At 36.4% G+C, this 24,422-nt stretch overlaps 1 protein-coding gene across 1 annotated transcript in view; it reads left to right on the forward strand.

Annotated features, from left to right (window-relative positions):
* Nucleotides 1–24,422, forward strand: part of MLLT10 (MLLT10 histone lysine methyltransferase DOT1L cofactor) — a 213,962-nt gene that overhangs the window by 99,476 nt on the left and 90,064 nt on the right. The window contains exon 9 of the mRNA XM_068986710.1: nt 16,272–16,367. Within this exon, the coding sequence (XP_068842811.1) occupies nt 16,272–16,367 (96 nt within the window). The remainder of the gene's footprint in view (nt 1–16,271; nt 16,368–24,422) is intronic.

Below are 24,422 nucleotides of genomic sequence, written 5' to 3' on the forward strand. Positions count from 1 at the left end.
AGGCAAGAGAGTTACCTGGAGTAACAGGCAGATTAGGCCTTGGAGTACAAAGTGAAGCAGGTCAAAGGCTAGCAGAGTTTTGCCAAGAGAACACACTGGTCATAGTAAACACCCTCTTCCAACAACAGAAAAGACTCTGCACATGGGCATCACCAGATAGTCAATACAGAAATCAGGTTGATTATATTCTTTGCAGCCAAACATGGAGAAGCTCTATACAGTCAGCAAAAACAAAACCAGGAGCTGACTGTGGCTCAGATCTTGGGCTCCTTATTGCCAAATTCAGACTTAAATTGAAGAAAACGAGATACTGATTAATAAATGATGGAGCCAGCATTTATGACCAGGCATGCCTGACTCCACAGTCAATGGAATCTTTTTTTTTTTTCCACCTACATCTTTCTGCCTTTTACTTGGAGGTTTAATAATCAGATTTCTTAGATAAATCAGGTGTATTACAAATTAAATTTATTTTTGATCTTAGTACAAATGGTGAAGTCCTCACGTGTTCTTAATAGAATGCTGATACAAAGACTCTCTCATGAAACCTTTACCTTGTTCCAGGAGGGTCTTTCTTAGATTAGTGTTTGGGGGGGGAGGGGGAGATTTATAAAGAGCTTGTAACTTAGAAGGGAAAGATTCTTTGTTAAAAGCGGATAGATAGACATAGTTACAAGTAGAAGACTTAAGTTCATTTAGGTGTTTAGAGTTATATTCCAGCTCTCTAAAATCATAGTATTACAATGATTATAACAAGTTTTTTCCCTTAATAGTAAATCTGTTAATATATTTATTTCCTATGTTACACTGTGTAGTTTAATTTCCTTTTCTGTAGATGAAGAAAAGGGACATTAGTGTTTAAATTAGTAAATGTTTATGAAGTATCTACTTTATATGGTCTATATCCAATATACTGTTGTCCCAGTAATGTTCTTTATAGCTGATTTAGAAGAAATTGATCCAAGATTCAATCAAGTATTAAATGTCTCTTTAGTTTTCTTTAACATAATCTTCAGGCTTTTCTACCTTTCACAACGTTGATATTTTTGAAGATTCCTTACTAGCTGTTTTGCAGCCTGTTCCTTAACTGGTATTTGTCTTTTTAATTTCCCTTTGATTAAATGTATATTGCTTAGTCGCTAAGTCGTGTCCAGCTCTTTTGTGAGAAGTACTACCTAAATGGTGTATTCACACTGCATCATAACTTTTTTTTCTTTTTTTGGGCCATCATTCTATCATATTCTTTCAGTGGGGATAGTGTTTAGAAACCATTTCTCTCTGGAGTAAGTCTCTGCCCGAGAATGAACCCCTGCCTGAAAGGTTAACTTGAGACGTCACTTCAGTCTTTCCTAGAGGGGGCTGCTTGCATTTATCTATTATTTGTCCAGTAGAAAACCCTTTCTTGTTTCAGCTGCCGTCCTCAAATCAGCCCTTGATGCTTTGCAGTGGGTACCACTGATGATTTTGCAGTTGTCTTGTGGCTTCCTTCTCCTCTCACAAATGCTGTTACTGTGCTGATGTTGTAGTTTTTTGTTCACCCTGTTTGTATTTTGGGGTTCATGGAAGTACTTTGGCATTTGATTTTATTGTAAAATGTTATTCCATTGGTTTTTAGTTTTTCTAAATAGTCTGTTTTTGTATGGAGTTTCAGTACAACTAGTCTGTTGGCCACTATCTTCCTTTTCTCTCTATGCTAATTTCTTGTTGTTTTAGAAGGGGTTTTCTATATTTAGTATATCTTCTTTTATTGTCTAATTTATAAATACTATTGACTTTAAAAAATATTTATCTATGTATTTGGCTTCCTCAGATCTTAGTGAAGTTATGTGGGATCTTTGACTGTGGCCTTCAGACTCAGTGCATAGGCTCCAGAGGCTTCAGTAAATGGGACACACTGGAGCAGGTGGGATCTTAGTTCCCTGAATCCATGTACCTTGCATTATAAGTCGGATTCTTAACCACTGGACCACCAGTGAAGTACCAAGACTGTGGACTTTTATATGTTAATCTTGTATCAACTACCTAATTGTTTGAGGTAGTTTCATCACTGATTAATGTTAGTTTAAGCCTGAAATAGTACAGAAGTAGTACAAAGTACTTTTACAATACTTTACTGTTTTACTGAATCCTTTGTGACATAGTAATCGTAATAATTGTATTTTAAAAGCAAGTGATTCTGTTTAGTTTCTGCTGTAGCCTATTTTAAGCTGAGAAGACAATCTCTGTCTTAGTTGTAGCACTTCAATTAAGTGGGGGAATGGATAAAGAAAAAGTAAGTGGTGTATCTACAGAATGAATTAATATAAACAGTTTGGGGCTGCTCTCCAGCTAACTTACTTCTCTATGTGAGCTTGTTTGAATTCTTGGGATATGATATGATACATGATAGTGTAGTGACAGGGCCCTGGATTTCTCTCTCTGTAGCAGTTATCACCCTTAATTTTTTAATGGTAAAATGTACATAACATGAAACTTACTATCTTAACCATTTTTAAGTGTGCAGTTCAGTGTCATTAAATACATTTATATTGTTGGAGACCATCACCACGATATACATCTGTGGAACTCTTTTCACCTTGCATAACTGAAAATATGTAACCAGTAAGCAGTACTCCCCCATCCCCAGTCTCCTCCAAGCCCCTGGCAGCCTCTATTCTGCTGTGTGCTTTTAGGAATTTGACTACTCTAGATTCCTCGTATAAGTGAAATATTCAGTTGTATGTATATGCCACATTCTGCTTATTCATTTATCTGTTGATGGAGTCTTGTTTGCTTCCACGTTCTAGCTGTTGTGAATGAATAATGCTGCTATGAACATGGGTGGGTATACAATATCTCTTCAAGACCCTGCTTTCAGTTCTTTTGAGTATATACCCAGAAGTGGATTTGCTGGATCACATCTTGATTCTGAGTTTTTTTTTTTCTAATTATGTTTTAAAAGTTTATTTTTTAATGAGTTAAACTTTTTGAGGATCTACAGTACTACCACAGCAGCTCTACCATTTCACATTTCTACCAACCAGGGTTCCAGTTTCTCCACATCTTTAACAACACTTTTTTTTTTTTTTTTTTTACTATTCTCAGTAGTAGTTTTATTCCTTCATTGTAATAAGTTATTTGGTCTTTTGCTCTTTTGTTTCTCTTCTTGGGGCTGATTATTGTTAAATAAACTGTGTACCAATTATTCTCATAGTTACATTAGAGGAAAAGTGAGAGGAGTATATTAAAATATAAATTTTTTTGATTTAGTGTGAAGTTCTAGACTAGACCACTGTTAATAAAGTGAAATAGCCACATGTGACAAGTAGGTACCATATTAGACAACATGACTCTAGAAAATAAAGAGAGCCTTGATGTTCATGTTTAGTAATGAAGTCTTAACTGAATTTAATAGCTGTATGAATGGAAAGATATGGGAAATGTAGTCAAGGTATTGAAGCAATAAAATCTATAAGGCCTGGGATCTGATTGGTAGTCTGTTGGAGGTGATGGATGGTTGTAGGCAGTCTTGATTAGGGGCATGCTACCATAAGTACAGGTAGGGTCTTGAGGGAAAAGCAAGCATTGTGATTATTAATTATAATGAGTAAACATTATAAAAAGGAGAAACTGATAATGCTGATTTTAGTCACTTTGGGTATGGTGGAATGATAAACATTTTAAAGGCAGAAATATGAATTTGGAGTTTTAAGATGGGTTAGGCTATTTGATTCAAATAAGTGAAATTATTACTATTTTAACTGTACATTATGATTAATATTTTAAAATGAGAAGATTGATTTGATAATAGAAAAGGGTCACCAGAAAGAGTTAAGTGATGAGGCTTTGCCTGGGCTGGACTGAGGTATTAACACATTAGATGTGACAAAAGGGAAGAATTGTTTGAGTCATATTCTACCTATTCCCTCCAAATAAACTTTGTTTTTTCTTTTTTAAAACATTTTAATGTGTTCTTTTGTCAATTGATCTTTTTCAGTTGTTCTTTTTTCAAATGATCTTCAGTTTTCAGTTTCCTCTTTTCTTACTTCATCTTAATTCAGATCCAACACTCAGTTCTGGCTTTCTAGTGAAGCTGGACTTTGTCTTGTGTGACTCACACTGTATCTCTTGCTGTGGCTATTTTTTATGTGATTTTCTTACTTTTTTCATTTCACTTTTTTTTTTTTTTTTAAACTGCTGGTTATCATTAGTATATGTCTCACTGACAGGCCAAATTGTGTTTTGTTTTTTTGTTGGATTTTTGTGTTTTTTTGGGTGTATGTGTATGTGTTTTGGCCATGCTGCATGGCATTTGGGATCTAATTTTTCTACCAAGAATGGAACTCGTACCCCTAGCAGTGGAAGCATGGAGTCCTAACCACTGTACCACCAGGGAATTCTCTATGTTGTGTTTCAGAACTGATCCCCATGTTTTGTACTTAACTATTTTCCAACACGACCTAGTATGGTTTCTTGAACACAGTGAAACCATGTGAAATGCTTTTTAAACAAACCCAGAGGTTTAAGTATGAGGGTAGTGAAATAAAGGTAGTATTGTTGACAACTTTTTAAGAAGTGATCTGGGAGGAATTATCGTTTAGTTTCATTGACTATATTGTAGTAGGTACATGTATGTTTATAGGCAAGGAAGAAAATGAAACTGGAGCACAGGGTGTTAATGAAGTAAGAGTGCTTTGCTGAGGTCCTGAGAAGGGATAATCTCTGATGAGGCATTGAGAAGAGATGGTAAGGACTTTTATCCCTGGAAGAAGAAAAGGATTAGTAATAAATGTTGAAAATGGATATACTTGATAATCAGGCAAAAAGAAGTTAAAGTGAGCATTAAATCAGTTATTATTCAGTTCCTTCATGTGTTTACATAGTTTGTTTCCATAACTTGTTTAGTCTCCAGAGTATGCCCACTTTCCTTGCTTCATGATCCACTTCCTTTGAAAGCCAGCAATGTTGCAACTCTGATCAGTCTGCCGGATCAGTCTGCCATAGTCAAATCTTCCATTGATTCTCTACTTCTGACTCCTCCTTTCACTTTTAAGGATTCCTGTGATTACAGTTGGCCTACGGGATAATCCAGAATAGGTAAATATATTTGGATTTGTGAAGTGCCTTTTGTCTTCTAAGGTTACATACTTAATAGAATCTGAAGATTAGGGTTTAAACATGTTTTGACACCATTATCAAAACATTCAGAATTATCAAAATAGAGAATGTCTGAATTCTACCTCCTTGTGCAGTTTTGGATCAGTTTAGCAGGTAGTGAGATTGAATAGCTGCTGGAACCCATTGCCCATCATTTGGTTTTAGTTTATTTGAATCAGTTAGTGAACTAAGCTCCATGAACTGCAGCACTCCAGGCTTCCCTGTCATTCAGTGTCTTGCAGAGTTTGCTCAAATTTGTGTCCATTGAGTCAGTGACGCCATCCAACCATCTCACTCTCTGTCACCCCCTTCTCCTCCTGCCCTCAATATTTCCCGGCATCAGGGTCTTTTCCAGTGAGTTAGCTCTTCATGTCAGGTGGCCTTAAAGTATTGAGATCCCCATTAAACAAGTAGTTTTGTATCAGGTGACAAGAACGAAGGTAGCTGCCACTTTTTAATACGAAGCTGAGATGCTGCTGGGGCCAGGCCAGTTGTGTTCTTGAATATACCATTTCCATTTGACAAGTGAGGAATTTCTGGGCCCTTGCCACATGGTTTAGTCTGACTTACTAATAGACATCACAGGCTCAAGAGTTACATTGTTCCATGGGTTTGATTTTGAAAAGAGCCCATGGGCAGGCTCATAGCTGCTTTTCAAAAAGGGGTGGGGTACTACCCTAGGAATTGTGGGGCACTAAAGAGGGACAGTGTTAGCTTCCTTATTTCACACAAAGTGTTGGTCTGTCCCTGGGAAATTTCCACGAGAGGAAGGACCAAAGATGCCTTATAGCAACCAGGATCCATTGCAAAAAAAAAACAAAACAAAAACAGAACTGAAGTCTTCTGTTTTCATCTAAATGAATTCAAAGTTGATAGGATAGATCGCAGGAGGTATTGAGCTGTGAGACAGTCCAACTGTCCATTGTTCCTTAACATACAGACCCCTCCACCTGCATTTTCCAAGGCATCCAGGATTCCTGTGATTCACCTTGTTTCTGCCCATAGTGATTGTTTGCCAGTTTCCTTCCTTTCATGCTCAGTGTAGATAAGCAGTTCCATAACTGTTATCTGAAAGGGTTGGAACCTTCTGTCCACTTAGAGTGACTCAGTATTGAAATTAGTTATTATTATGGTAGGGTGAAACTGAAGCCAACTGCCAGATTGGTGAGAAAATCTCCTACCTGGAGGATTTTTGTTTGTTTTTAAATTGAATTATAGTTGATGTACAGTCTTACATATGTTGCAAGTGTAGTGATTTATAATTTTTAAAGTTTATTTAGTTATTATAAAATATTGGCTATATCCCCTTTGCTATATAATAATCTCCTTTAACCTGGAGGAGATTTTAGCAGCCACCTCCTCAGTTCTTCCTCATTATCAGACAATAAAATGAAGAATCGTTTACTGCTTTATTGAGCATACGGTTTGCTCAATGTGTTTGTTAGTCATTCCCACAGGCTTCCCTCATATCCCATTAATTGGCCGTTGAAGCACTTATCCTTCCTTTTCCAGAAAGCCATGTCTCTTAACAGCATTACATTCCTATCACCAGACGGTCAAGAACTGTGAAAGGGGTCTTATAAGGTATACCCTACTTAAAAGGTAGCCAGTTAGAAGACAAGAGAATTTTGGATTAGAGATAAAGTATAGTTTATTACTTAAAGCAGTAGAAGTAACCAGAGTATCAGTATTTTTGCACAATTCCCCCAAGACCCAGTTTCCATAGGGCAGAGCAAAGAGGGCCAGATGACAGCTGCTCATGCAGTCTGTTGCAGTAGAACCCTGAGCTTAGGGCACCTGAATATTTTGTAATAGTAAATGTGGCTGCACTTTGTTCCTAAGGTACATATTCTGTCTTTTAAGTCTGCTCATTATACAAACAACCTTGAAAAGATAGTTTAGATGATGGACATGTCATTGCCTTATTTATTTGCAAGACATAAAGAAAGAGCAGAGACTTAGGTAAGAATTATCTCCTAACATTTGATACTCCTCAGATTATGAGAATTAATACATTGTTTATTTTTCATTCACAATGACATCCAAAACAGATGTTCTTGATTAACAGCTTTCTTACAAGCCATGAGTTAGGACTTTTGGTTGCTTCCATTCTTGCTTCTCGGCCTTCTTTTCATCGTTGGTTCTGTGTCTACTGTGTTCCCTTGTATTAATCCCTGGAAGAGGAAGGAGCATGGACACTCAATACTCAAGGCTGTTAAAGACCAGGCCCAGAGGCAGCACATGTCATTTTTCATTCAGATTATAATTGACCTGAACTCAGTTATGCCACATTGGATTGCAAAGGAAACTGGGAAATGTCTAGTTATACTCTGAATAAGGGAAAGAAACGGGTTTGGTGAATAGCTAGCTGTCTCTACTTCATTTTAGCCCATTCTTTTTGTTAGCGAAGTCGCTCAGTTGTGTCCGACTCTTTGCGACCCCATGGACATAGCCTATGAGGTTCTTTCACCCATGGAATTTTCCAGGCAAGAGTACTGGAGTGGGTTGCCATTTTCTTCTCCAGGGGATCTTCCTGACCCAGGGATAGAACCCGGGTCTGCAGCACTGCAAGCAGACGATTTTACCGCCTGAGCCACCAGGGATATGTAATTATTAAAAAAAAATAATAAGGCAAAGCATTTTAAAAAATGCAAATTAATTAAAAAACACTCCAGAATTCACCATCCAGAAATAGCCATCATTACTACTAAGTAAACATTCCAGATTTTTATAAATAGATAGGTAATAGATTTTGAAAGGATGATTAGAACAATCAAAAATACTAAAATGGTGGAATACTGTTGGTTTTTTAAAAAATATTAAACTTAGATTTACTTGGCTCTATAAAAGAGAGTGACGCAAATATATAAATTGAACTTCATATAAGATTTCCTTATCCGAACAGATATTATTTCCTTAAACGTCTATCTTTAATTGTGGATATACTGAAGCACACAAAAAAATCACTGAAAAGTAAGATCGTCCTTCTAGTTCAGATGCTTTTAACTGTAACAGAATTTTGCTAAAGCAGTGGAGACTTACTGTTTTGCATACGATGCTCAGAGGCATTTCTGAGATTGGTTAGCTTAGCAGTGGTCAGTTCAGTGGCGGTAGGGCATTGTTGTCTTCCTTGTGGTTCTCTTGGCTTCTCTAGGCATGGTTGGCAGGTCACTGCAGTTGTTCCAGGGGTCGCGGCCTAACACTTGAGTATCTGAAGGCAGCAAGGGAGTACCTTTTAAAGAGAGAGAACATTCCCAGCCATCTCACAGAAAATTTCCTGTTCTGTTTTATTGTCCTGACCTAAATCTATCCCAGACCTAAAGCGGTCTGTGGCTCAGGAGGTAGATTTATCTAAATTGACTTAGATAATCCATGTTCACCTCTGGGCTTGAAAATCTGAGAGAGTGATTAGCCAAAGAAAACCAGGCTTTGTCTACAAGGAAGGATTTTATGTGCAATTACTATTTGGTGGCAAACTATTTTAACTATGTGCTTCAGAGTCTATATTGAGCTCCTGCTATGAAAGGCAAACAATATCCCTGTGCTCTTCTCATTTCCTTCCATCCAGTTTGTTTGTTTTTAAAGATATTTATGTTGCATTTTTCAGGTCTGAGACAGTCTCTTCTGTAAACAATCCTCACAGTTGTTTTAGGGATTTGTTCTGTATTTAATTTAAATTTGTTAGATGGTCACTACCTTTCACCACAGCTTCTCCAATGAGTTCTTTTTACCATCTCAAATTGGCAGGGCTTTAGTGTGCAGTAACTTTTTTTCAAGAATACGTTCTTCAGACCTGTATTCTCTGACTTTGTTCAGAATGGAAAGTGTTTTCTTCTTGTCCTAATTTTTGAACTGAATCTTGGCTGTATATATTATTGGGTGACACTTTCTTTCCTTTAAGAATTCAGGGAGTGGACCTGGACTATTGCTGTGGGGAGGACCAGGGACAGTCCTACCCCACTGACCCCCATGTAGTCTGCTAAGTTTAACTACAGTAAGTCTTGCCATTGAACATTCTATAACTGAATTTTTCAGAATGCGGTTTTTTTTTGGGTTTTTTCCCCCCTTTTATTTTGTAGACTCTTCTGTTTGAATATATCTTCTGTTCTCCATTCACTGGATTCTCTACTGTAGGGACACAAGTTATACTTAATGTTTAATTATTGTTGTATGTAACTGTTAAATGTTCCTCTCTAAACTACCCCCCACCCCACCCCCTTTTTTTTGACTTTGCTGTGTGGCTTGTATGAGCTTGTGTGATCTTAGTTCCCTGACCAGAGATTGAACCCAAGCCACAGCAGTGAAAGCACCCGGTCCTAACCATTGGACTGCCAGAGAATTCCCTCTGAACGTATCTGCTGATTTTTCATTTGCATTACTCTGATTTTTTTTCATGCCCTTTTTAGAGCAATATTTTTATTCTCAAGAATGTATGCTTTTTCCCTTGCTGATTCTATTATAGTTACTAATTCTGTTTTAGTTTTAAATTTACTTTGGTTCTACAATCCCTGATTTTTCCTACAATCCCTGAGTTTTTTTTAACTGTTTTGTTTCATCATCTCATTTTGTGCTTTGAACATACATTAGAGTGAAGTTTTACTTAGCATGGAACAATTTGAGAAATACCTCTATGCTGAGTTATATTTATTTGTAGGTTGAGAGTTTTGGTTCTCTTCTGCATGTTATGCTCTTTATATTGTTTCCTTTTCAGCTATAGTTTCTTTGCCATGCAAGTTTTTCCTTTTTTGCTCATGTTTTTGAGGCTCTTTCTAGGTATTTGCTCCACTGTAGTTAAGACCATTTCGTGAATCTCTTCTCACCATTTTTGAGGCTAGGGTTTGAGGACTAAGTGTCTCTTTCTGATTTCCAGAGGAAATGTCAAGGGTGCAGTGTACAAGCTCAACTGGGACAGTATGCAGTTTTTGGTAGAACCCCAGGCTCAGGTCTTTTTTCTAATTCTTAATTAAATATCTTATGCTAGATTTTAATCTCTTAACTGTGTGGGGATAGTTGACACACTTATGAATACCCTCTGATTTTATATAATTCATTCCTAGCCTAGATCGTCTACTTCCAAACAGTCAGTACTCTCCCTTCCCCTAGCTTTTCCTGTTTCTGCTCTAAAGCCCGCACTACTCTTTAGGTAAAGAAAGAACAAATTAAATAGTCAGGAAAAGCAAAAGAAAAGGTAGTTTCTCTGCAGATCTGGGAGTTTTTGTGATATTTTCAGAATTTTAGCTAATTGGAAGTAGGATTATTAATAGCTGAATTCTGTAGTTCAGTTCAGGGCAACTTCTGCTCTATTTCTATTTGACTGCTTGCCTGCTGGTTTTTGTTTAATGTATTATCTGCTTCTACCATTCCCCCAGTTTTGGTTGCTGTTTGGTTTGTTGTTTTCACTGGTTTTTGTTTGATTTTTAATTGTTAACATTGGAAGAAAATTGATGTGATTTTAAATCACCATTTAAAGCCTTGGGAGTTACTGAACATAGATCCTTTTTTCCTTAGTAGAAATTTAATTTCTAATATTAGGCTTCCTGATGAACTCTTCTTCACACTTAGTGATAATGAAATCTTTCCTACATATGAGCACATCTTTGTTAATTTAGAACTTTTCTGGGGAAATAACCTCAAGTACGATACTGCATTCCTTTTAGAATTCTGACTTACACCAAACATTTCTTTCTAGCAGTGTTTCTGTGATACATGTCCCTGACTCAGACTCTGAGATATCGAATTCCTCTGTGTTGGAAGAGAGGAACTTATTTCAAGTATTACCTCTACTGTCTTGTACTTTAATTTTCCTTTAATGATTTATTTTCCCATTCCGGTTTGAATACTGGAAACACTGAATGTCTCTTTGTTGTTCATTATGCTCTAAATTTAGGTTAAAAACTGTATTGTCCCTACCTGAAGATACTTTTAAGATGTAATCATTTTCTTTCCTTTCCTTTAAATCTTTCTTTTTTCCCCTACTCTTTCAAATTTTCCTTTTATAGTTTGTCATCATGGGTACCTTATTTATTTTTTCCTTTAAATTAAAAAAAAGTTTTTGTTTCAGCTAAGTTTCTTGGGCGGTATAGATAAGAATCTATTTTGTACTTGTTTAAACCATTCCTTTCTGATCTATAAAAGTAGATCATCACAGGGCTGCTTTAAGGATGAAATTCTGATTATTTTCATTGTTAATTATACACAGTGATGTATTTGGGAGTGACACCAGTTGTCCTAACATAAAAAAATAGTGTTTGTTTATTTCCTTCTGGTTGTTGTTCTCTCTTTGCATAAAATTTTTATTCATTTATTAAATTTATTTTTTATGGAAATAATATAGTTGATATGCAGTATTATATTAGTTTTGGGTGTACTATGTAGTGATTTGATACTTACATACATTATGAAATGATCACCATAAGTCCAGTAGCCATCTGTCCAGTGTTCTTAACAGTGTTATTGACCATGTTCCTTATGGTGTATCTTATAGCTACCTCCCTTTGTTTACTTATTTTATAACTGAAAGTTTTCACTCCCACCCTACTCTCTGCATCTGAATCCGTTTCCGTTTTGGTTTGTTTTGTCTTTTAGATTCCACATAAAAGTAAGGTCATATGGTGTTGTTTGTCTTTCTCTCTCTGACTGATTTAATTTAGCATAATACCATCTAATCCATTCATGTAAAACAGAAAGTTGTTTTTTTTTTTTAAATCATTGAGTAATGTTACACAGGCATACACACAGCATCTTTATGCACTTAATCTATTGATGGCCAATTAGGTTACTTCTATATCTTGTCTATTGCAAATAATGCTTCAGTGAATGTTGTGCATATATTGTTTCAAATTAGTGTTTTTGTTTTCTTTGGGTGAATACCCAGAAGTGAAACTGCTGGATAATAAGGCAGTTCTATTTTTAATTTTTTGAGGAATCTTCATATTGTTTTCCATAGTGGCTGAGCTAATTTGCAATCCCACCAACAGTTCACAAATGTTCTTTTTTCTGCATCCTTGCCAGTACTTGTTATTTGTTGTCTTTTTGATGATAGCCATTCTGACAGGTGTGAGGTAGTATATCGTTGTGGTTTTGATTTGCATTTCCCTGATTAATAATAATGTTGAGCATCTTTTCATATGTCTGTTGGCCATCTGTATGTCTTCTTTGGAAAAATTCTCATTTTTTAATTGTTTTTTGCATATTGAGTTATATGAGTTCTTTGCATATTTTGGATATTAACTCCTTATCAGATGTATTGTTTCCACATATGGCTGTTTCATTTCCTTCACTGTGCAAAAGCTTCTCATTTTCAGTTTGATATAGGTCCATTTATTTATATTTGCCTTTGTTTCTCTTACCTGAGAAAGAGTCTGCTAAGATCAATGTCAAAAGGCACTGTCCATGTTTTATTTTAGTTTTATGGTTTCAGGTCTTCTATTTAAGTCATTTTGAGTTTATTTTTGTATACGGTGTGAGAAAGTAGTCTGATTCTTTCGCATGTGGCTGTCCAGTTTTCACAACATTATTGATTGTAGAGAATATCTTTTCCCTTTTGATTCTTCTTGCCTCCTTTGTTGTAGGTTAATTGACCATATAGTATTAGTTGCTCAGTCTTGTTCCGACTCTTTGCAATCCCATGGATTCCATGGGATCCCACCAGGCTTGTCTGTCCGTGGAGTTTTCCAGGCACAAATACTGGAGTTGGTTGCCATTTCCTCCTCCAGGAGATCTTCTCGACCCAGAGATTGAACCCAGGTCTCCTGCATTGTAGGCATTTTCTTTACTGTCTGAGCCACCAGGGAAGCCCAATAGACCCTATAAATACAGGTTTATTTCTGGACTCTGTTCCATTCTGCTGATCTCTGTGTCTGTTTTTGTGATAGTACCATGCTGTTTTGATTACCAACAGTTTGTAGTATAGTTTGAAATCAGAAACTGTGACATCTTCAGCTTTTTCTTTCTCAAGCTTGACTCTTTGCATAAAATTTTAAAGTGAAACTCATATTAGCCATTTTACCAGATCTTTAAATATTCCTTCAGAACATACTTTTTAAATGACCATTACATGGTTGTATGATAATTTTTTCAACCACACGTGTGTTGTTGAACATTTAGATTATTTGCAGTTTTTATTTCTCATTGCAAATAGTAACATAATAAACTATATTTGAACCTTCACTTCTTAGAGATGAAATTACTAGTCAGATACTATATCTACGTACGGTTTCTAACTCTTAACGTTTAAAATGGTCCACTGAATGTTTACATTCTCTTTAGCATTGTATGCAAGTGCTCGTTTCATAGTAACTTGGGCAACATTGGGTCTTAGAATTAAAACAAAAATCCAGCAGTTTTGGTGTTAAAAAAATGTAGGTAATAGAATAATATTGCCATTAGTTCTTCAGTTCTTGGTTGCACATTTTTTGTTTTGTGGCTCATTGTTTCTTTTGTGAATTGCCCTTTGTACATTGTTTCATAGCATGTTTATTTTTTCTTCCTGATTTATAAACATTTTAAACACTAAAATACAGAACATGTTAACTTATTTCTCAGTTTGTTTTTAGCTTTTTAATGATTTTTAAATTGATGCAGAAGTATTTGAATAGCTAAAACTGCCTTTTTTGTTTCTGATTTTTACTTTGTTTTATGCTTAGAAAAGTCTTTCCTCCTTTAAATTTCAAATTTTAAAAAACATTTTCTTCAGCCTCTTATATTATTTTAATTTTTAACTATAAAATAATCTGTTTAGATTTTGTCTTTTTTTTGTATAAGACATTTTCCCTACATTATTAACCACTTTTTCTAGTATTATTAAATAATTTCAGTCTTCCCTGCTGATTTGGAATCCCGTCTTTTTCATATTTTAAGTATTTAGATGTAACAGAATATTTTCCTGAATTTTTTCCCTATTCTGTTAAAATCAGCCTATCTCTTTAGTGTGAAAGTCATTTCACTGCGTTGATTCATATTTCACAGGCCTATACTGTAGATGTAATCTATTCACAATCTCTCCCAGTGAACATTTACAGTCTCAGCATATATTTCTTGGTGTATTACACAGGACGAAAGTGGTGTATTATTCCATTATGTCTTACATACATTCATGTTTTCATACATATACATGTACACTTTACTTTTTACTCTTCTGTTCTATCTACGATTGTAGCTGTTGTTTGTGAGTGTGTTATTCTCTCAGTTGTGTCCAGCTCTTTGCAACCCCATGAACTGTAGCCTACCAGGCTCCTGTGTCCATGAGACTCTCCAGGCAAGAATACTGGAATGGACTGCCATTTGCTTCTCCAGGGATCTTTCCGATCCAGGGATTGAACCGAGTCTCCTGCATTGTAGGCAGATTCTTGACTGAGCCACCAAGGAAGCCCTGTAGAGATTGTTCATCCTGTTTTTCAGCGTCATTCTCTATAAAATATATATAAAATTATCCCAGCTCTTGTACCCTTGATGAATAAAGACCAGTGTGGGAAGTAGAACATGAAGAAGGATGGAGAGGCTCCTGTATTATCTTTATGGGAGAAAAGTATCGATATAGAACTTACTGCAGTCAAGGATCATGTTTATAAATGAGATTGTATAGTTATATTTGTCATTTTGGTGAATACAAAAATTCCAATATGTGTTACTTTAAATTTCTACTTTCATTAACTCCCATTACCTGGTTGTGAATTCTGGCTTTGTTTCAATTATCTACTGTTGCTTGGTAAACCACTTAACGACTTTTAGTGGTATACATGTTTTAGTGGTTAGGGCTCAGCACAATTTGTCTTTCCTTCACATGGTATCAGCTGGGCTTAATCATGAGTCTACTCATAGCTGGTGGCTGGCTGGGTGATCTAAGATAAGATAGTCTTACTTACATGTCTCAATTGACATGCTGCTGACTGTAGGCTGGGGTTAACTTCAGTTCTTCTCCATGGGGCCTCTTTTTCTACCTAGCCTCTCTGTCAGGAAAGTGTGAACTGACTCTCTACATGATGACTAGAAACTAAGGCAGCAAAGGTGAAAGCCATAGAGGTCTTCTCAAAGCTCTTGCCTCCTCAACTTCTGTATGCATCCTCATACAAAGAATTAGAGGCATGATTCCTTATGATCTGTCACAGTTAAAACATCTTCATAGTAACAAAGTTTCCTAAAAACTCTGAATAGAAACTGTTACTTTTATTTTATATTTTCTTTTTCTAAATTATTAACCTTGCTATAGAGAGGTATCTTATGTACTTAAATCAGTAATTAAAAACAAAAAGGGGCAGTAGTCTTAGGTATTATAGTAAAACATCTATCCTTAATTTGTACACATTTTGTTTTGCTGATACACTCTCTCTTTTAGGGCAGGGCCAGTGGTAGTATTCGTTCTTGCTTTGAATAGATTAAGTGCTCTGAATGGTTAAACTTAAGTACTGTGATAAATAAGTGGAATTAACTCTTTAAACAGTGGTAAACTTCACTCACAATATGCTTACCTACTGATTCAAACAATTGAGAACAATTTGGTTAAAGTACTTTGATGTTAAATAAAGTTGGGCTCCTAATAATGTAGTTAATTTCTTATTAATTGAATTCTTTTTATATTTCAGTTCATCAGTTTTAGCAGAGATTACTGATTTGTCTATTTTTTGAGTAAACATCAAAAAGAATTTGTCTGAGTTTCTTTGCACTGGTTTGTAGTTTATGGGCCATAGAATTTAATGCATGGTGTTGGAGAATCTGATACCATTATGAGGTGATAGTGCATGTCAAAGTGTATAGAAATTGTAAAGTACTATTTATGAAATCTGTACAACAGCATTTGGTATTTTTAATAGGACAAAAATAGTTTGTCAGATATAAATGTAGACTTCAGTTTATCTTTTAGGTTGGTCAAGGATAAGAAAACAAATCACCTTAATATAACTTACAGTAGTAGTATTATATATTGTAATATATAGTAATACATGTAGTAATACCATCAGTATATTACTATTATTGTTTATATATAAAATGATATCTGATTAGAAGTGAGTTTGGTTTTTTTTGACAAGCATTTATTAATATTTTAAACTACTTGAATGTAATTACAAAGAAATATCTTATTATGTGTATATCAGTTATAATTTAAATGTAAATTGTATTTTACTTCTGTTCATTTTTAGAAATATAAAGAAAAGGACAAACACAAACAAAAACATAAGAAGCAACCAGAACCATCACCTGCATTGGTTCCTTCCTTGACTGTTACTACAGAAAAAGTAAGTTTTAAATGTCATATTTTGATTTACGTAATATTTGTGCTGACTTTGACCTTTAAACTAGTTAGATGCTACATTTTGAAAATACTTGAATTGTCCTGGTTCCTCCTAACCAATTTTACGTCTCTGAGACTACATCAAGCATGTTGATTTTCCCTCTCTTAGTCCTTTATCCTATCTTCTCTTTATTCTATGCTTATTTCTTAAGAATGTTAAGAAGTAGGTGACATTATTGACATGTATATTTTGGGCTGTGCAGTTGGCTTCTTCCATCTGTGATTTTGAATTCTGACTTCAACACTTACAGACTTAACTCTTAGGTTAATTAACCTCTGTGTAACTCAGTTTCATCGTTTGTAAAGTTGGGGGAGATAATTGTTGGAATTGAATGAGATAATGTATTTAAAGCAGTTAGAACAATATCTTGCAGAAAGCAATGGCACCCCACCCCAGTACTCTTGGCTGGAAAATCCCATGGACAGAGGAGCCTGGTAGGCCGCAGTCCATGGGGTTGCCAAGAGTCGGACGCGACTGAGTGACTTCACTTTCACTTTTCACTTTCATACATTGGAGAAGGAAATGGCAGCCCACTCCAATGTTCTTTGCTTGGAGAATCCCAGGGACAGGGGAGCCTGGTGGGCTGCCATCTATGGGGTCGCACAGAGTCGGACACGACTGAAGTGACTTAGCAGTAGAACAATATCTGGTTCATAGTAAGTATTACTTAGTAAATGTTAAATATTACTAAGATTACTATCATGTGGTTAACACTAAAGCAAGTGGAGACAGGGACAGGCAGCTGGGACAGTACTATGAAAGGAAGGTGAGGGGGTTTCAGTAGGAGAAGAGGCCAGTGTGAGAGGCCAATCTTGTAAGACTGTATAAGCCAGTGGAAGGTTTTTAATTTGAGTGAAAAGTGAGCCATTAGAGTTTTAAGCTGAGATGTAACATGGTCTTAACTTAGGTTTTATAAGAACCTGTGGCTACTTTGTTGTATATGGACTACAGAGAGTCAAGAGTGAAAGGAAGGAGGCCATTAGGAGGTTATTGCAGTAATCCAGAAAGGGACGGTGGTGACCCTAGAGGATTTTGATTGGCATTTCTTCAGTGACCTATACATACGTTAAACATCTTTTCATGTGAATATTAGCTATTTATTTATTTATTTTGGTGAAGTGTCCACATCTATCCACCACCTCTCCCTTTTTATTGATTTGTTTTATTACCGAGTTTTGTGAAGCATTATGTGTTTCGGGTGCAAGTCATTTATCAGATACATATGTTTTCTTTTAAAAGTTTTTATCTTTTACGTTTAGGTCTGTGATCCATTTTGAGTTAATTTTTGTGTATGATGTGAATTATACATCAAAGTCCACTGATTTGAATATTGATAATTCTGTTTTTCCTGAGCCATTTTTAGAACAGATTGTCCTTTCTTTATTAAATTACCTTTACCTCCATTTGTTGAAAGCCAGTAGACCATCTGTATATGGCCCTATTTCTAGACTCTAATTCTGTTCCATACCACACAATCTTGATTACTATAGATTTATGATGATGCTTGAGGTCAGATAGGGTCCACCTTCCAAGATTGTACTCTTTCAGAGTTGTTTGGGCTATTCTAGGTTCCGTGCATTTGTATATGGATTTCAGAATTAGATTGTCAGCTTTTAGAAATAAAACTGCTGGTATTTTGAATCAAACTGCAGTGAATCTACAGATCATTTGGGGTGGAGTATTAATACCTTAATAATACTGAGTTTTCTGATCTGTGAACGTTGTGTGTGTTTGTGTATAACTTCTTTATCCACTCCAAGATTGTACTCTTTCAGAGTTGTTTGGGCTATTCAAGAAAGAAATGGCAGCCCACTCCAGTATTCTTGCCTGGAAAATCCCATGGACAGTGGAGCCTGGTAGGCTACCGTCCATGGGGTCGCAAAGAGTCGGACACGACTGAGCGACTTCACTTTCTTTATCCACTCAACTGTCAGTGAACATTTAGATTGCTTCCATGATTTACCAGTTGAAAATAGTGCTGCTGTAAACTTTGGGGTGCATGTATCTTTTTGAATTAGAGTTCTTACTGTCTGTTCTGGATATTTGCCCAGAAGTGGGATTGCTGGATCCATATGGTAGTTCTACTTATAGTTTTTTTAGGAACCTCTATAGTACTTCCCATAGTGGCTGTATCAGTTTACATTCCTACTGACAGTGTAGGGAAGGGTTCCCTTTTTTCAGTACCTTCTCCAGCATTTATTATTTGTTGACTTTTTGATAGCCATTCTGATCAGTATGAAGTGATAATTTATTGTGATTTTGGTTTGCATTTCTCTAGTTATTAGCAATATGGAACATCTTTTCATGTGCCTTTTGGCTATTCGTATGTCTTCTTTCAAGAGATGTCTACTTAGGTCTTCTGCCCATTTTTTAATTGTATTGTTTTTCAGGTATTGAGTTGTGTGAGCTGTATGTATATTTTGGAAATGAAGCTCTTGTTTGTATTTTTTGTGAATATATTCTCCCATTCTGTTGGTGTTTTTATTTATTTTGTTGATGGTTTCCTTGGCTATGTAAAAGCTTTTAAGTTTGATTAATTCCTATCTGTTTATTTTTCCTTTATTTTTGCCTTGGGAGGCCGATCTAAGAATACTGTTAAGATTTTTGTTAGAGAATGTTTTGCCTACATTCTCTTCTAGGAATCTTATAGTGTCATGTCTTATTTTAGGTCATTAAACCATTTTGAGTTTAATTTTGTATATGGTGTCAAGGAGTATTCTAAAATCATTGATTGACAGGACTTCCCAACATCTCTTGTTGAAGAGACTATTTGTTCGTAATAGATGTATTGATACAGTTTTTTGTTTAAAATCTGTTAATATGATGAAGTATGTTGGTTGATTTTCCAGTGTTTAAAAAAAAATACCTTATATTCCTGGGAAAATCCCACTTGGTCTTGATGTATTACCCGCTTTTTGATTATGTTGTTTATTTTTCTGTTACTGAGTTGTATGAGCTGTTTGTATAAAAAATCCACTTGGTCTTGTTGTATTATGATTTTTATATACTGTTTAATTCAACTTTTAGAAATTTTACAGAAAATTTTGGCTCTCTCTTCATGAGGGATGTTGGCCAGTAGATTGCTTTTCTTACAGTGGCTTTGGTGTTGGTGTCAAGGAGTGCTGGCCTTATTAGAATGAGCTAAAAACAAGTATTTACTCTTGTTTTCTGGAAGAGTTTATATAAAAATTAGGTAATATTACTTAATGTTTGCCAGTATTTACTTTTAAAGCTATCTGGGCCTAGAGTTTTCTTTAGAGGAAGATTTTTAACTGTAATACCATTAAAAAGAGAAATACAGGGCTGTTTAGGTTATCTCCTTCTCATTGAGTAAGCTTTGATAGTTTTTCAAGTTTTTTTTCTAACCAGTTTGGCTATGAATTTTTATAATCTTAAGTTGTTAGCTTTTGGATTCAGTGAATCCATGTTTCATTCTGCTTCCTGACCTGCATGCAGGTTTCTCAGGAGGCAGGTAAGGTGGTCTGGTACTCCCATCTCTCTCAGAATTTTCCACAGTTTGTTGTGATCCACACGGGCAAAGGCTTTCACGTACTCAAGGAAGCAGAAATAGGTGTTTTTCTGGAATTTCCCTTTTTTTCCTATGATCCAGTGGATGTTGGCAGTTTGATCTCTGGTTCCTCCGCCTTTTCTAAATCCAGCTTGATCATCTGGAAGTTCTCGGTTCATGTACTGCTTAAGCCTAGCTTGAAGGATTTTGAGCATTCCTTGCTAGCATGTAAAGAAAGAAAGAAAGTGAAGTTGCTCGGTCGTGCCCGACTCTTTGTAATCCCATGGACTGTAGCCTACCAGGCTCCTCCATCCATGGAGTTTTCCAGGCAAGAATACTGGAGTGGGTTGCATTTCCTTCTGCAGGAGATCTTCCCGACCCAGGGATTGAACTCCAGTCTCCTGTGTTGTAGGCAGACGCTTTACTGTCTGAGCCACCAGGGAAGTCCAAGGAGGCTAGCGTGTAAAGTGAGTGCAGTTGTGTGGTAGTTTTGAAACCATTTATCTCAAATTGGGACTTGAAGCCATGTGCTGGGACTCAAACCTAGCCAAAAGCCAGTTTGGGACTTGAACCCAACCAAAACTCTGCTTGGAACTCGAACCCAGCCAAAACCCACAGTAGTTGCTTTCAGGACCTAATGAAGCTCAGATTCTTGATGTCTCATCATTGAAAGAATTCAGTAAGAGACAAAGTGATAGGTAAGAAATGGATTTATTCAGATTCAGAGGGAAGCACACTCCACAGACAGAGTGTGGGCCATTGCAGAGGGCAAGGGCAGCCGTGAAATGTGGTTTGGTTGGTTTTTATAGGCTGGGTAATCTCATATGCTTGAGAGTTGGCTTTCAACAGGGAGGCCTGGAGTGCTGCAGTCCATGGGGTCGCAAATAGTCAGACATGACTGAACCGAACTGAATTTCATATGCTAATGAGTAGAAGGATTATTCCACTGATTTTTGGGAAAGTATGGAGATTTCCAGGATTTAGGCCATTGCCCATTCGTTGGTCTTTTGACAATGAGTTGGAACTGTCATGGCACCTCTGGGTGTGTCATTTCACTTACTGATTGAGGATCAAGGTCTAGTTTTTTCAGCCATCTTGATCCCATTTGATTCTAATTTTTTATGTGTCCTTGGGCTGTGTCATTCTTTGAAAAGTTGTGCCCTGCCCCTTTCCTTCCTGTTACATTTTGAACATTCTTTGGCGTTGCCTTTCTTTGGGATTGAAATGAAACGTGACCTTTTCCGGTCCTATGACCATTGCTGCGTTTTCCAAATTTGCTGGCGTATTAAGTGCAGCACTTTTAACAGCAATTTTAGGATTTCCAATATCAAAGGCTTGAATTCATCACCTCCACCTGCTTTGTTTGTAGTAATGCTTCTTAAAGGCCCACTTGACTTCACACTCCAGGATGTGTGGCTCTAGGTGAGTGACCACACTGTTGTCCGGGTCAGTCATTAAGACCTTTTTTGTATAGTTCTTCTGTGTTTCTTGCCACCTCTTCTTTATCTCTGCTGCTTCTGTTAGGTCCTAGTTGTCTCCGTCCAAGATTTCTTGTGCCCATTTTTACATGATATGTTACCTTTGTATCTCCAGTTTTCTTGGAGACATCTCTAGTCCTTCCGATTCTGTTGTTTTCCTATATTTCTTTGCATTATTTACTTAAGAAGGCTTTCTTATCTCTCTTTGGTAACCTGTGGAACTCTCCATTCAGTTGGGTGTATTTTTCCTTTCTTTTGTCTCTTTGCTTCTCTTCTTTTCTCAGCTATTTGTAAGTCTTGCTTCTCTTCTTTTCTCAGCTATTTGTAAGTCTTCCTGAGAGAACCATTTTAAAAACAAGTACCTAAGAAGGCTGTAGTAGACCTGAAATATGAGCCAATTCAACATAATGAAGATTGATAAAATTTTCACACAATAGTAGGATACAAATTCTATTCGAGTTCCCTCCCATAGACTGTAAACAAGGAGACACTAGAACTTACCTGGGGACATAAAACAAGGTGCAAACATTTCCTGGTCTAAAGGTATTGAAATCGTTCGGAGTCTGTTCTTTTATCACTGTGTAATCATGTTAGAAATAAATATCAAAAGATATTTGAAAACAACCCACGTATTTTCAAGGGCAATGTGACATTTGCTAAGAGAGAGATCTTTGACTTAGCCGTCAAAAGCCTCAATAAAGTTGCACTGAAAAAAAAACAGAGTGATTGCAGAGGAGAAAGCATTTAAATGAGAAAATAGTATCAAAGTGAGAAATTAATATTAAAGACACTTAAAACAAAACCCCATGCATTTGGAAATTAAATGTCCACTTTTAAATGATGGGTGTATCTAAGAAGTGAGAGCAAGGAAAATTAGAAAATATTTGTAATAGAATAAAAATGAGAAGATAATTCACCAGACTTTATTGCATGCTGCTGCAGCTGCTCAATGCAATTAAATAGCGTGTGGAGTCTTGAATAAGGTAGGAAAACAAATAATGGACACTGGCATGAAGTTTTGTGAAATTTGAACAAAATCATATCACTTGTTAATTTCCTGTGTATTTCTTTATGGTATTTCTTTATATTTAAAGAGTTGGATTAGAAGTTTCAAGTCTCATTCACCTAGGGTTCAGTTTTGATGTACATTCTTTTCAGTGGTTTTTAGCAAATGTGTAATGATATGTATCCACCACTATAGAATCATTTCAGTAACCTAAAAATATTGTTTTTTATCTATTCATTCCTCTGTCTTCCTAAGCCCTGACAACCGCAAAAACTTTTAATGTCTCTATAACTTTGCCTTTTTCAGAATGTCATTTAGTTGGACTCATGTAATAATGTAGCCTTTTCAGACTAGAGTTTTTTCACTTAGTAATGTTTTTTTGGGCTCCAAAATCACTGCAGATGGTGATTGCAACCATGAAATTAAAAGATGCTTACTCCTTGGAAGAAAAGTTGTGACCAACCTAGATAGCATATTCAAAAGCAGACACATTACTTTGCCGACTAAGGTCAGTCTAGTCAAGGCTATAGTTTTTCCAGTGGTCATGTATGGATGTGAGAGTTGGACTGTGAAGAAGGCTGAGCGCCGAAGAATTGATGCTTTTGAACTGTGGTGTTTGTGAAGATTCTTGAGAGTCCCTTGGACTGCAAGGAGATCCAACCAATCCATTCTGAAGGCGGTCAGCCCTGGGATTTCTTCAGAAGGAATGATGCTAAAGCTGAGACTCCAGTACTTTGGCCACCTCATGCGAAGAGTTGACTCATTGGAAAAGACTCTGATGCTGGGAGGGATTGGGGGCAGGAGGAGAAGGGGACGACAGAGGATGAGATGGCTGGATGGCATCACTGACTCGATGGACGTGAGTCTGAGTGAACTCCGGGAGTTGATGATGGACAGGGAGGCCTGGTGTGCTGCGATTCATGGGGTCGCAAAGAGTCGGACAGACTGAGCGACTGAACTGAACTGAATTGAATGTATATTCAAGATTTGTATCTCTTCAAGGCTTGATAGCTGAATTTTTTCTACAGGTGAATAATATTGCATTGTCTGAACACTGCATTCACCTACTGTAGAAGGACATCTTGGTTGCTTCCAGATTCTAACAGTAATGGATATAGCTGCTATAAATATCCATGTGGAAGTTGTAGTGTGGACCCAATTTATCACCTCCTTTCAGTAAAAAACTGGGAGCGTGATTACAGAATTACAAGATTAGTTTTCATTTGGGTTTTTTTCTCCCTCATTGGCTGCATCTCATGGCATATGCGATCCTGTTTCCCTGATCAGGGATGGAACTTCTTTGGAAGCTTGGAGTCTTAATTGCTGGACCATTAGGCAAGTCCCTGTTTTTGTTTTTCTTTTGGATTTTGTTTGTTTCATTTGTTTTTTTGTTTTGTCTCACCACACAGCTTACGGGCTGTTAGTTCCCTGTTGACTCAGTGAAGCTGGGCCCTTGGCAATAGAAGTGTTGAGTCCTAACCACTAGACTACCAGGGTATATTCCCTCATAGGTTTAGTTTTGTAAGAAATTGCCAAACTGTTTTCCAAAATGGCTGAATCATTTTGCATTCCTATCAGCAAAGAGTAACAGTTCGTTTTATTCTACATCTTCCCTAGCCATTGGTGTTATTTTAATACTGTTTAAATTATATCTGCTGACATAAGATCTAGAGCATGTATCTTTTCTTACAGTTTTTTGTCATTTGTATGTATTTTTTGGTGCTGCTGCTGCTGCTAAGTCGCTTCAGTCATGTCCGAATCTGTGCGATCCCATAGACAGCAGCCCACCAGGCTCCCCTGTCCCTGGGATTCTCCAGGCAAGAACACTGGTGAGGTATCTGTTAAGATTTTTTGCCGTTTTAAAAATCACATTGGTTGATTTCTTATTGTTAACTTTCTTGAGTTCTTTATATGAGATACAGTCTTTTTTATCAGATATGTCTTTTGTAATTATTTTGAGCCAGTCTGTATCATATCTTTTTATTTTCTTGACAATGTCTTTGGCA

Source organism: Capricornis sumatraensis, chromosome 15 (assembly GCF_032405125.1).
Source record: "Capricornis sumatraensis isolate serow.1 chromosome 15, serow.2, whole genome shotgun sequence".
Classification (NCBI taxonomy): Eukaryota; Metazoa; Chordata; class Mammalia; order Artiodactyla; family Bovidae; genus Capricornis; species Capricornis sumatraensis.